Below are 15338 nucleotides of genomic sequence, written 5' to 3'. Positions count from 1 at the left end.
TTTGAAAGCATTTCTTGCTACTGTATATTTTTCAACTAAAACAAAAACAGTACTTTGTAAATATAATACATTTCAGTCATCCCAATTTGCCAGCTTGTTGATACTTACCAGAAAGTTAAGATTATGATAACACTGTGATATTGTTATACTTAATAAAAAAAAACACCCTGAAAACAGGGGATCAAACAGCCAATCCAAGGAATGAACCTACTAGCTGGACAAACCAGGACCAATCCTCATTGACTTCAAGTGTGTAAGACATTAAAAAAAACCTAATATATATTTATAATATACTGTAGTTGATTATCTCAGATCTGATATAAAAGTGTAATGATTAACAGGTATAATCAATTAAACTGATGCATTGTTGGTGTAGCAGAAACTAAAGCATAAATATGATAATATATCTGCATTGATCACCTTCAAATCCAGAGCAATGCTGATACTGCTTTATACATGACAGCTTCCCTTTGCATTCATATATCTGTCTTCATTAGACTCAGAATATAACCCCAGGAGACCACTTGCATTTCCATTTTGATTAGAGCTCCATATCTTCATTACAAAGCCATTTTGATGACTGGCATCTTAATTTGCAAAAACAGATGGGATGAAATATTCTTCACAAGCAGTAATCTAATATTCATCCTTGGTTATTTCTCAAGTCCTCTTTTAATCTCTCTCTCTCTCTTTCTCTCTCTCTCTCTCTCTCTCTCTCTCTCTCAAACACACATTCAAATAAGTTGGTAATAGCTCGATATTCCCAACAACCGCAAATTCAAATTCTCATTAAAAGAATGGTTTGTTATCAAGATACTTAAGAGTTGGCAAACGTATTTGGCAGCAGTTGAATTCTCAATCTATTTGCTTGGCAGAATCTAGGCGTTCAAATTCCTTTGAGGATTGGTGGCTAGCCGTGTATCAATATAACATGTCTGATTGATTCATCTTTCAAATGCTATAAATAAACAGACTGTGGATTTATTTTATGTTATTTTATTTTATTTTTTTACAGCGCAAACATGCCTGCATTGTAAATTCATATGTGGTTTTACAGATCCATGCTAAGTGTTCCAGTATTTTGCTAAAAACAGATTCAACCATTATCCTTGTTTATAATGTGCTGATCACTCTTGCTTGGTTTTGCTTCCTTTCCAGTGGCATCTCACCACTATGTGACATCCGTTAGCTTAAACAAAAGTTCACACTGTAAAATGGAAAGTTGAACGGTGTGCTCATCAGTTCACACAAATAGCAGAAACACTGTCAGTGAAGAGATACTGAATGCACGCGCTGCAGCCCACGCTCCACATGCACGTGCTGTTTCATCAACTCTCTGCTACCAGACTACCATTGTTGCCATTATTCAACTGAATACACACATTGCTGTATGAAATACCGCCAAGCAAATACAGTAACACACAGTGTAATTAATGGAGAAAAAGATGACTTTTAGTGGCAAAACAAATACATGTGTAGTCATTTCTCCATTCCACAAGGGGGAGCTTGTCCGCTGCAAATAGGCCTACTCAAACAGTACGTAATGCCACAAGCGAATGTGTAGTACGACACACCGCGCTCCGACACAAAAATAAAAATAAAGCATGTCGTTTTGATACGAACCATTCATACTGCCTGCGATGCGGTGGATTGGGGTCTGTTTTTGCGATTTCGTCGAGCGTCAGCTGGGGAACTGACCAATGGTCAATCAGAGGAGAGTCTGCCCATGTGAAAGTTAGTTAGTGTCACAGTGACAGTATCATAACGCAGGACCAATAGCATCGCGTCCAATGGGGCATCCCACGGATTCATTTAAAAAAATCCATCAACTACTGCCACACAGGTATGAGCACTGTGTTAGGGCAGATACGTTTTTGTTGAACGACAGAGTATATGTGTCCCAATACATTTTGGAAGATAGTGTATAGGTCTTGTTAACACTGTAGGGTGTACAGTAGTGATTAGCAAAGGTTTAACATGTTGACAAAGTTAATGGTATTGCGCGCAGATTTTTTTTTTTTTAAATGAATGCCACCTGCTGCCAAAAACACTTTATTAGCTTTTTGTTTAATTTATTATGCTATGGGGGTTATACAATTATTTTCCTTACATTTTTCCATTGACGCTAAATGCTGTCTTAACAAGAAGGACTTCAATCAACATGGAACAAACAATAAAAATAATCAACAGGAGCAGAGCTGCTTAAAACCTTCCTCCTCATAGGCTTTAATATTAAAAACCCCAGGAGTGGCAGGCTCCATATTAATTAGTGCAAGCTTGGGGTAGACCGGAATTCTTCACACCTCACGGAACACAAACAGCAAGGAGCAAAGGCTTGCTTGGCCTGCTGCCTCCAGAAATTAAACCACAGTAAAAAAAAAAAATAATAATGCTTTTCATATTAGGTACTAATTAAAGGTTAGTATAGCTTTAAAATAAGATACAAAATCAAAGTCAAAGTTAATAAATAAATAATTAAAACCTTTCAAGAGCTAGGAAAGGCCAATAAAGAGTGCATGTTAAAGCATAAAACTTTGCCCCCAGCTACAGCCAAACTGGAGCCACTGCAATTGGCTTTCAAAAAGAAAATCATATTACTTTCCCTGCTATTAAAAGGCTTTCAATACAAGGTTGAAATGATTTAATTAAATTGAAATTATGAGGTGGGACTTCAAAGAGTATGCCTTTATTAATGGAAAGCAGCTGGCTGTTAATAATAATAATAATAATAATAATAATAATAATAATAATAATAATAATAATAATATCCATCATCATCCAATTGCTTTTTGTATGGTAACATCAAAGGTGTTCCAATAGCAATTCATTATGTAAAATTCTGCCAGATCCTGTTTAGCTATTTACACCAATTCCCTCATCAGAACTATGATCATGGTTAAGATCATATTATTTCTTCATGAATATTGCTTTGGAGATTTTCTCATGAGATGAACTCTTTGAAGACAATAATTGAACCGTGCAATGTTTGAAGAAACTGTTCAAAAGAAAAAAAAAATAGTTCTCACACTATAAGAAGTACTTTTCAGACATGTGGGGGAGTAGCAAGCAGTAATAACTTGCTACCTGCTTTTAGGAATATAATAGTACACATATCACTGCCATGTATGATACCAGTTCATATTTAGACTTACTAAGCTAACAGACTAATGAAAGAATATAACCAATGCATAACCCAATATTTAAATAATTACAATTGTACAGTATTTTAAAACTTGCTGCTTGCAAACTTATTGTTAACTTGTTTCCATGAAGATGACTTGAATGTATACTATAATGTAATTCAGTTGTAAATGTAATGCTCAATATTTTCTGAATTCAGATATTTTCCTTTACTATCAATAAGCCTAAATGTCCCAAAAATGAATGACTTAGTAACCTCAGACGTGAGGGAATTAGCAGTATAAAAAGTAAAATTGAAAACAGTCTGTCTGCAAATCCTTCACATTACGATCCGTCTGTCCTTTTCTCGCTTGTGCCAATTTTCTGGAGCTGGAACAATTACTTTCCTTGGGAAAGTAACAGTATGTAGAGTGCTGCCATTAGGGGGAATCTACAGCGTGTGCTAAAGACTGTAGGAGGTGGGGTGGAATGTGTAGCTCACCACTTTATGATGGTTGTAGGGCTGGTTCATAAATTGATGGTTAAACCTTTTTTTAGTTACAAGTTCAAATACTCAACGTGAAGATCAGATCATATTTCACAAAAGCCTGACTGCCAGTTGTATGGTTCTCAAGAGAAACAAAAATAAACAAAAAAAAAAAAGAAAAAAAAATACTAGTGGAACTTACAATTTCCATATTTTCAGGATTGAGTTTTCTGACATGAAGTCTTGATCCACGTGATCCTCACAAAGCAGACAATGTCATCTCTATTGTGGTATCTAAAGTGGTTGTCCATGGACAATCAGTGAGACCTGTAAAGAGAACAATGATATCCATTCTTCTGCTTTGGACATGGACATATAGTGATTAACGTGGATATCGTTCGAAAGGTAGAATAGGAATCTCCATGGATACCTGTAGATCAATATGCAGAAATATATGTCTGCTAATCAGATCATCAAAACAGGGCCAGATCTAAACATTTATTTTGTCAAATAGGGTTCTTGGTGTACCAAGACTGGGATCTTTCTGTCTTTCCATGATGGTGGCTGAATAGTTGCACACAACTCACAGTTTATATAGGTCTAGTGAATCACATGACACATCACATGACCAAACATTTCCATTTATTGTTGACTATTTCTGGCCAATATATTTTATGTCTGAGCATGCAGCTTGGTGAATCTGTCACTTTTTAGACACCAAAATGTATCACAATATCCCATTGTCTGTTTAACTCAAAACGTTAAGTGGAAGTTCATTCAACAGTTGTATCAAGTTGTTCCGTGCTGCGCATGAAATAGATTACATTTTGTATGTGCTTTACGGTGAGGGTAAACACTTATAATTGCATGAAAATGAGAAACTATAACAAGCGAATCAGACTTCCCTGTTAGTTCTGAGCTTCATGGATTTGTTTTAACCTGTATCCTATATTTCAGATACTGTATCTGTATACACAGTTTGCTGTCATTATTGATATGAGTAAAGCTCATAAAGAAATGTAGAAATAAGTAGTGTAATTGGTAATCAACATAAATTGGGCGAACCAGTACAGCCATTACTAGTAGAGCGAAGTAAATGGATAACAGTACCACAGCTACAATGAGAGATCCTCTATACGCATTTCTAAATCAATGTCCAACTTTTCAAAGAAATTATAGAGAAATCTTTAACATTGCCACATTGTTTTAATGTAAGGTTTTCCAAATAAAGTCTGACCACATCAAATTCTAGTTTAAAACAGTAATTTAATATCAAATAAGAGATATAGGGGAAAAAAAATCTGCAATATTATTTATAAAACTGTACAATGATGCCCCTTTCAAAAGAGCAAACGGCATACACAACAAAACACTTTGCTCCAAACTATCTGTCATTTTGCTAAATAGTATGGTATAAACTACATACTATAAATGTTACCACTAATAAAAACAAATCTGGCATTTTACGACTTCTTGGCATTTATAAGACTCATCACAGGAATACAATCAAGAACATGTTTGGCATATTTAAAGATTTTTCTCACCAGTAGTTTGAAAAAAAAAAGTATAAAAGACATAATTTTGGGCATAAAAACTTCAGGTAATCTAAATGACTAAATGCTTCAGAATATCAGATGTCGTAATTCCTTAGATTTTGTGCTGTTAATTTAACAAAATAACCAAATGATTTCATTGACACTTGGAAATATATAATTCTTTGGGTTTACCGAACATAAAAGGTCCATTCATATTACTAAAACAATATTACCGTATACAGGTATGATATAAAATCCTAAGGGTTGCAGACAGTTGATACTAAATTAGTATTGCAGTTCAGTGTGTCTGTGTATGTATATATATTATATATATATATATATATATATATATATATATATACACACACACACTATGTGTACACTTTTAGATTATTTAGTCATAAGCTACTGTACATACTAGAAAAGATTTATTTAGCCAGCTTGCATCAACAAGAGACCTGTATTAATGTGCAAAATCTATCAAGTGCTATATAAAACAAACCTGTTTATTCAACAACAGATCAGTGATGAAATGAAAAGTATTATTGTTGCTGGGCTAATATTTGAAACCGTTAATAACAAGAATGCATGGCAAAAAAAGATGTTTTAAAATGTGATTGATTTTGTTTCATATGAACACCGGCCTTTATGAGTCTAGTTTATGACAAAGGGGATCTGCTGTAAATTCTTGTCTTTTACTCTCCCCCAATTCCTTACTGGCAACTACCACGTTTTCCATATACAGTACTGTGTTACAATGTTCTGCATTTTATGTGTGTTCTATGACAGGTTACATATATGATTTACACGTTTATAGCATGCTGAGAACACCGTTATTTAAAAAATGAAAGTACCTTTAGGAGAAAAGACAAAACACATACAAATGAAGAATGTTCAAGTCCTTGTCTGTTTATGATAAATGATACATGCTATATCCAGCCGGAGATGTGTACAGTCCAACTGAGGATACAGGGAGAACAGGCCTATGAAAAGGGTAGGACTGTCCGTACAAAGAAGCTGCTTGAAGATGAGAGTTGATGTGGAAAGGGAATGTAAAGCCAGGATGGAGCATTGGCTTGGTTGCCATTTTGAGTTTTTCCAGTTCGGCTTCTTGAAGTCTCTTCGCCTTCGCCCTCCTGTTTTGGAACCAGATTTTAACCTGGGTCTCTGTTAGATTTAGAGAGCTGGAGAATTCGGCCCGTTCCGCAATAGACAGGTACTGTTTCTGACGGAACTTCCTCTCCAAAGCCAGCAGTTGTGATGTGGTAAAAGGAGTTCTTGGTTTTCTGTTGGTTTTGTGTTTCCTTAAAGGGCAAGGTTTAGGGCTTAATTGTCCTAAGAAAGAGGGGAACACAGTTTAGTTATTCTGTAAAATATACATATTAGACATCACACATAGCCTACAATTCATTGAATTATAATGTATTGATCCGCTATGGACAGTAGGATACATACATTTTGAAGGCATGTAACCTATGGACGTCTGTTTTTGTATGTATGGGGTAACCCACTAAACAAGTTAAATAAAATAATTAAAAAAACGCAAAGGATTGGCCTTTAAACAAAGATTAAAATATTCTACTTTATATATATATATATATATATATATATATATATATATATATATATATATATATATATATATATATATATATATATAGATATATATAGATATATATATATATTACACACACACACACACAAATAGACGCTGTATAGTTCTGTTGTTAAGGTTTGGTAATATACGACTTGTTCTTAAAGTATGTTTTGTATTAGCAATTCACGGATTATTTTGCCCACCCATTCAAACAAAATGCTGCTCACCTTGTGTAATACTCTCCAGCTGAAATATAGTTGATATAAAAGTCTTATTTTAATTATGAAATAAGTCAATGGAAATGAAAAATATATGACTAGAATTCCCAGACAGCGGGCGTTAAAGGTCGTGCTCATTTAAAAGTTGAATACGCAAGCGCCTCAGATGGAAAGTTCTCATACTTTCCTTTTATTATGTACCTAGATTTTGTTTTCCCTCAAAAATGTTAACGTGCTTCCTTTTCTGAATGAATTAAGTTTCATTTCCGTATTTAATTTTTAATAGCGAAGAAATGGTCTGGAACGGCACCTTTGGATAAACGTGTGGATGCCTCCCCGATTATTTCCTCACACTCACTTATTAGTGAAGTTCTCTCATGAACTACATTTAGAACACGAGTTGTAAACTGTCACTGTCAAACTAGATAACAAATATGTTTAAATAATGCTTAAACAGCCTAAACTATATGTTACACATAAAAATAAAAATAAAAAATACTGTTATAGCGATAGGCTATGTAACCTTTTCAACAAGCTTTGATTATTATTATTATTATTATTATTATTATTATTATTATTATTATTATTATTATTATTATTATATTTAAGGTTACGTTTCGAATGTATGATACCACTAATTACTGTCGGTAAGTGAACTGTTACATTACAGGCAAAATTAAATCGTGTTTTAATGGCCAGGATGTGTACAGTTTATACAGACGATCCATACAACAAAATCCTACGCATGTTATCTATCTATCTATCTACCTAATGTATACATCAATCTATATCGATATATCTATATATTATATAACAAATAACTAGGTTTCTCTTGTTAACTATTCTAAAACGTCGATTATTTGCTGTTGTATTTTCTTTTCCCAGTACGTAATCTTCAATATAAAAATATTACCAGTGTTTAACTGTGAAAACACATTGACATATGGTCATATCACGTCTGGGGTACATAGCCATTGTAATAAAATAACCCTGACCTAAAACATCTACAGTTATTTAGCCAATACCTTCAAATCACAATCTCGTGCTCGTTAATGAGCTTCACCTGTGTGTGCTGACAGACGCTGTCATTATAAGGCCGTTTCTTTAAAACTGAGCGTGTTATTTATTAATAATAATAATAATAATAATAATAATAATAATAATAATAATAATAATAATAATAATAGACCGTTTAAAAACAACAGTTTACACAAACTTTGGCGCTCATCTAAAGAAAGTGGGAGTATAGCGACATGTTATCTAATATTTACATGAACTTACTTGGTGGCGGGGTGAATCTTGACTTTGTAACCCAGGTGGCACAGTCTTCTGATGTTTCTGATTTAAAGGGAGACGTCGGTACAAAAGCTTTTGGAAATCCATCTGGACTATAAGACTCTCTAGAAATTGAACTTGAATGGCGAGTCCTAGAAGTGCTCATAACATTCCCTTCAGATTTAGACACTATATCAGTGCGGGTCTTCCTGTCAGCCATCAAAGCTTCAACACTGAAAGGTAGACAAGATACCTGAACTTTGCCATCTTTTTCAGTAAATTCTGGTCGACTTTCGTCCTCATAGGAACAGCTGTCCTTCAGACTACGCGGGGAAGACATGTTCCCAAGAAAAGCCTCCCAAAGTTTTCAGCGCACTTCAATAAACGCCCCTGTCCCGCTGAAAGTGCATGCAACTCAGGTCTTAGACGGCACAAGCTTGAGCAAAAGTCGGAAACTCCTCAGATGCAGTTAAACTTTTAGCCAATCAAAGCACGACGAGAACGTGATATGGAGCTTTGAGGGGTTTGATTGGCTCTAAACTTTGTTGGCGATCACCACAGAAGTGTTTTGAAGTAGAATACAATTAATCACATGGGACACAAGCTGTGATGGGTTAGTGATACCTTCAAGGCTTTAATCTCATATAAACATAAGAGCCATTCGCGTAATTTAAGGCTAATTATGTGAAGAGGAAGCGATGATAACTGGCTTTGTCTCTTAGCTCCAGTTTAACAGACTGCGTGCTTCGCTTTCCTTATATGTTAATGTTAGCAGAATGATTCTCATTATTCCCATATTGCACATATGTATCCGTTTTATATAACACTTTAATGTGTTGATGTTTTCATTCAAATGTAGTTTTGAGGTTGCTGTTGTAAAGTTTTACAGATTGTGATTCGTCCTGGACAACCTCGTGTCATAGCCTATTTTGTTAACAGCCCAAACTTTGAGTTTGGTTAACCTCAACACAATTATAGCCTGTGATATAAAATGTACAATTTTTAAGCTTTAGTTTGGCATCGTTCTATACTGTCTCCAAACATATTAAATAAGTAGCAAAATACTCTATCGTAGTTCTTTCATTGAAAAAGAAAAAGAAAGTAAAAAGCATGGGAAACAAAAAATGTTTAAAATATATTATATACATTATTTGCATAAATAATCGCTACCTAAAAAAATGTATTTAATAAATAATACATTTTTTTAGGTAGCGATTATCATCGGCCTTACCCAAGTCAAGTTCTGACAAATTAGTATGTGACATTTGTCATCATTAAATGACATCTTTTAGTTGTACATTCTGGATCAAATTACAAGATTTATTTTATCTGAAAGCTGGAGCGGAGGAAACAAACAAACAAAAAAGAAGGTTTCTAGAAACAGAAATCAGAATGTAACTTTCATTTCACAGGGAGTTAGACATTAACGATGCGAATGTATAAAGACGGTAAAATGAAAACAAGGCGTGTGGGTAATTGCTTGTAATGTGAGGCCAAAATATTGTTTTTCCTCTTACACCCGTTAAATAATTCTAAAATATAGAAACACATTAAAAAAAAAAAAAGTTTGTCTTTTAAAAAGTTAAATAATCATTCGAAACATGTATTTAAAAACAAAACATTTTGTATATGGAAATGTATTTATTCCATACTTTATTTTTGTGTTACGATTTTGGTAAATAATGAAACTATACAAACTAAACATAACGTTATAGTTTTCAGCTCTGATGTGTGGTCTTCATGTGGGTTATGTTTACACTTCAAGGCCAAACGAAAAATAAAAAAAACATATAAATGTGAAAGCAAATTAATAATGAATTAATGCCAAATATAATAACGAACTAAAAGACTTTGATTCCTGGCGATATTTTGTTTATTTTGACTGTAATCATTATATGTTGTAACAAACAGCATGATTTTCAAAAGGGGCAAAATAAGAACTAGGTCGCAAAGTGATTTCTAAAAGCTGATTGGGTCAGATATATGGCTTTCAAAGGGTTTAGATTAAATGAGTCGTGTATTCACTTGTTGACCCTTTAAAATAAAAATTCTTAGCAAGTGACGTGGTTACATTAATAAGGCTTTTAAAATCATTTTGCGACATAGTTCTTATTTTACCCCTTTTGAAAATGATGCTGAAAATGTTTAGCTCAGCTAACTTTAAACGCGGCATTGCTTAGGTGACGGTTTATTTAATGGAAACGGATATATCATAATCAGTTATATGTCGTGTTGTGGGATACTAAACGTATTTGCTTTTTTTTGTAAAGTAGTCTATGTGCAGAATAAATATAAGCAACAATCTAATTTTAAGTAGATATTTACGTCCACCAATGACACAGGTAGGTTACTTCATAACCTTGTTTTAAAAATATTTTAAAGAGTTGATCATTATACATATGAAATGGTGATTTACTCTAAAGATCTGTTTTTGGTTATTAGCATAGGGAGGGGTAATATAATAATATAATAATGCAGTGTTCTATTTTTTTCCACTGCTTTTTATTGGCTGCGTGCGATATTTTTGTTTCTTCTATTTCAAAGTATCCCTTTGATTTATAATAAACAGTCCAGTGTTTATATATGGTGTGTCTGGTCTCCTGTACATTCTGCATTGTGAGATTTTTTTGCTATCATCGTTCCCATGTGTCTGTCTGATTATTAAATGGGGTGATTTTGCAGACAATCCGAGGTTGTCTGAAGGCGCCAGTAGCGGAGAGATGAAAGCGCTGCTCCTCGGGGAAGTGACTGCTGAAGTTTTGCGGCTCCACTCATAATTCCTCCCCCAGAAGTCACGCCCCTATCCTGGGGGCAAGGAGCTTGCTCAGAACCCGGCCATTTCACAGCCTTCCTGCTACAGACGAGATCACTCGATAAATATGGAGTATTATAGTACACTACGCTAGAGTAAAGCATATAAGGATTTATGTTACTTTTTTAAATTATGAAAGCTCCATTGTAAGCAAATTACAAAGCTTAGTCGCCCAGTGGTTAAAAAAAGGGGCATGTTACCACGAGTTCCAGGTTCAATCCCAGCCACTGACTCACTGTGTGTGATTCTGAGCAAGTCACACACAGTGCTCCGTCCTTGGGATGAGTCGTAAAACCGACGTCGTTCTATGCAGCAGTTGTGATGCATAGTTCACTCCATTAGTCGCTTAGGATAAAACTGTCTGCTTAATAATAATACTTAAGCCAATCACGTTTTTTATGGAACATTTACACCCAGGAGTGCTTTTTAATAAGAACTATATTCTGTATATGATTGATGTCATTTTGATAATACAGGTCATTTAGAAATTCCTTTTAGGATACCATACTGGCCTGAAGAGTCTGCAAGACAATACAAAATACAGTATAGGCCTGTTTTTTCAGGTTTCAGGAAAAATTTTCACAATGAATAAAAAAAGGGTTAGGCTGACAAAGTGCATACCTTTAGGCATTAAAAAATGTTACTGCTGCTGCCTCCTGAGTATTGATGGGAATTATTTTTTAACACAACCACTGGTGTTGTCCATATTAAAATACATCACTGTATGGGCTTGTGGCTTGCAAGATAAATGAAGCATCCCACAGCAATTTAAGCTTCTTAATGTTAAAGCTATACAAACATGTGCACAATATTCTTAAGCTTCTTTCTAGAGCAAGACATGTAAGCTGCTGCTTTTCAAGACTCTGAGCAGTGTCTCTACATCATTCTCATGCTATGTGACTTTTTGTCCAGTATTATTGGCCCAATATAATCAGTGTCTAGCTGGATACATAAAAATGATCTAACTATTCTCAACATGCAGTCCGAACCCAAAGCCCACTTCATGAAACAGTTCAAACCCTCACCTTTCCTTTACAGCTGTTCTACCTTACAGCATTATACGCTGTGAAGAAACATGTACCGTGGCATAAATTCACCTAGTGATAGTCACACACAGTCTAGTCTCTATAGCCTATATTGGACTTAACAACCCTCCAAGATTAGAATGCTTGCACATACTGTAGAGTACAGATAAATATATAGCAGATATTTCCTATGGTATGAAAATACAAAATATTTAAAGTGCACAGATAACCTAATATTAAATCTACTGGAACAGTACACACACCAAGCGAAAAAACGAAGGTTCCCTAAGGTGTGTTGCTATAGAAACCAAGTGTACAATGTGATATGTATCAGGCACACAGTTGGCACAAAAAGGAGTGGGTTTTTGGAACACACTTCAATAAACTGGAACCCCTGAGGGGTTTAAGTAAGTTAAAAAGATTGGCTTGCAGCCTTCCAAAAAAGTAGCTTTATATTTTTTGGCAAGCGTATCCAAATCAATTTGGATTAATTGACTATTTATTACATACACCTATGATGCAAGCTATTTCACTCAATGTTTTCCTTCTTTATGCAAATCAAGGTTGTTATAATAGTTGCAAACACTAGTGGAGGTTTTGAGTAAATTGTTGATAATGCATCAGAGTAGAAAAATGCAACATGTTTAAGACTTTTGCACAGCATTGTGTATATACATATATGGAAAAAAAGGGCAGACAACTTGGTCCCATAATCCTTATTCGATTAGCCCCAATTTTAAGGGAGGTGTTAGAAGTTCTTCAAACCAGCCCCTGGCCCCTATCATAGATGGATAAGTACATTGTTATTTTAGTAATACCCACCCCCGTCAGGAAAGAGATTAAGATGTATAGTAGGCAAAGTGACATTCATATTTAAGAGTAATGGTGGACTAATATTTAAGACTAATGTGTTGCATTTTGTAACAGTGATTTCAACTTTCCAAATTTCACAGGTCATCTTTTTAAAGCAGCACTGATAGATTGTTTGGTCTCTTAACTCCAAGAGAGAAGTGTGGTCTTAACAAATACAGTTTCTATTAGGATTGTGACAGCAAGGATATCCTGGCAATAAACTGCTTCACTGCACACATCGGGCAAATAAGGTTTATCTAAATCTTTCAAATCTTAACCCAGCCGTGTATTATTCACAGGTAGCCAAAAGCATCTCATGATTAATATGGGACTAATGGCTGCCGAGGATTGTGTCACCTGGAAGACGTCAGTCTGTAGCACACAATAATCTAAACACTGAATACTGGTGTTGACTATAAAGCAGTGACTTAGAAGTCTTACAGGATGAAGTGGCCTCATAAAAGATATTATAAAACCTGTGGATATAGGTTTACTTTTAAACTTTCTTGAACCAAAGCTAAATATTGTTCAATCACGGGGTTTAGTCGTTCTGTTGGCACCATTGGCAATAGACTATTTAGATACCATCAAAGGTTTAGTTTAGCATTTGTTAAATACCTAGAGCATTCTCTCAAGACCCTCACTTACCCTTGGAAGCTTTAGCGCACTTAAGTTTTTCTCTCATATTAGTGTGTGTCTACTTTGTCTTAATTTGTTCTGACTGGAAACAAAAGTGTACGGCGTGTTTGTACCTGTCTGTTCACAATGAGAAGCTATTAAGCAACAATAATGGATGTTTTAGAGAGACATGATGTAAAAAATTAAATTACTGAAAAAACTTGGGCAGTACTTAAACTTGCAGACAACCCTATAAGGTACTTGGGTAGATTATAGGTTTTAGGCAAGTTTGAAAATTGCTGCCATTATATTATTATTATTATTATTATTAACACCTTGTAATTAGCCCTTAGGAATCCTGCACTTTTAACCGATGTTTAGATTTAATGAAAGAAAATTGCTACCTTCCTGAGGTGCATGGCGCCTGCTCTGATTATCTTTAAGCATATGACTGATATTTCAAAGATGAAGATGTTTGCTGTCATGTGAACAGTAGGAGTTCATACAACAGCCTTCCTAAAAACGATATGAGTCATGTGATTCATTCATCACTGTTACCTCCTGTGGCCAAGTGGTGGATGATGTGGAAGCCTCACAGAGGACAGCTAGTGAATATACTTTATACTGTATATACTTCGGGGGATTTTCCAATGGAATTTAGATCCCTCCCAATTATAGAGTGCTGACTCCAAATAATAACAAGTTATAAATGCTTGAACCTCGCATAGGTTGACAGCTAATAAAGAACACAAGCTGATCTTCAAGCTAGGCACCTTAGAACCTTTTGGACATTCTACCACAGTATTGCATGATTCTGAATTGAATTAACTATGTTATGCACTATATTGCATTTTAGATAATGTCTGAAACATGCTGAATATATTTAATAGATTTTTTACTTGCTATGTGCACATTCCTCTATTTGCTTCTTTAATATATATATATATATATATATATATATATATATATATATATATATATATACAGCTTTAGAGCAAGGTTTTGAAGTCAGATCAGTGGACAGTATCTGAGATCATACATTTAGTTCTTCTTTATGTTTATTCCCAGATGCCAAACATATAGTGCAATGCTTTTCCACTAAATCCGCTACTCCTCCCATACCTGGTTTTCTTTTTCTTTGAGTTCCATATAAGGTAAGGTATGTACACGTAATGGATTATAATGGTAATGGTTTATACAAAGCCAAATGCACAGACTAAAGGGATATGGTGGTTTCCTAATGGTCCTAAGTGTAAATGATCATTTCTTTAAAAATAAACTGGTCAAGAACAAGTACAGAAAATGCAATCTGAAATGTTGGTCTGTAGAGGTGACGACACTATCAGAGCAGCTGGACGTGAAGACAAGGCTTTGCAGTATTGTTTTTGTTGTTAATTGTGAACTGAAAACATGTTTTTGACAGTAAAGAAGAAAGTTATGAATTTGCTTAAAGTTAACCTTGGTGGTTAAGGTGGTATTTAGTCATGCATTGTGAATGGATACTTCTCTTTTAATGTTTTCCCTTAGGGCTGAAAAACTATTTATCCAAGCATAAAGTAAAACCAACATAGTTTATGATACAGTATTTTAGAAAATGTAGTGTTTACAATGGGACTGACAAGCATTGCATTAATACTTTTGATTTCGTTCCTTAAAAAAAAAAAATCAATGTTTTCATCCTGAGGTGTATCTATGACAACACTGGAATCCCTCCCCTATAAATCTGTCAATTATGGGATTATAGGATTTATTAGTTAACAGAACAACCACTATACAATTGCAAAAGCCACTTATTTTTC

At 34.6% G+C, this 15338-nt stretch overlaps 1 protein-coding gene across 1 annotated transcript; it reads right to left on the bottom strand.

Moving 5' to 3' along the window:
- Positions 1 to 4793: 4793 nt before the first annotated feature.
- Positions 4794 to 8683, bottom strand: LOC117964599 (homeobox protein MSX-2-like). Its single transcript, XM_034908610.2, has 2 exons — positions 8239 to 8683; positions 4794 to 6477 (listed from the first exon to the last, which is right to left on the bottom strand). Exons 1-2 carry the CDS (start codon positions 8570 to 8572, stop codon positions 6053 to 6055), a joined length of 759 nt encoding a protein of 252 aa, XP_034764501.1. The 5' UTR covers positions 8573 to 8683; the 3' UTR covers positions 4794 to 6052.
- Between the last annotated feature and the right edge of the window lie 6655 nt (positions 8684 to 15338).

Source organism: Acipenser ruthenus, chromosome 23, assembly GCF_902713425.1.
Source record: "Acipenser ruthenus chromosome 23, fAciRut3.2 maternal haplotype, whole genome shotgun sequence".
Taxonomy (NCBI): Eukaryota; Metazoa; Chordata; class Actinopteri; order Acipenseriformes; family Acipenseridae; genus Acipenser; species Acipenser ruthenus.
This window is presented reverse-complemented; position numbering and strand designations above follow the sequence as displayed.

Excerpts from the sequence above, each read along its gene's own strand:
- LOC117964599 (XM_034908610.2), bottom strand. The coding sequence starts at position 8,572 with ATGTCTTCCCCGCGTAGTCTGAAGGACAGCTGTTCCTATGAGGACGAA. Across the intron at positions 6,478-8,238 it reads AAGATTCACCCCGCCACCAA|GACAATTAAGCCCTAAACCT; the intron begins GTAAGTTCATGT and ends CCTCTTTCTTAG.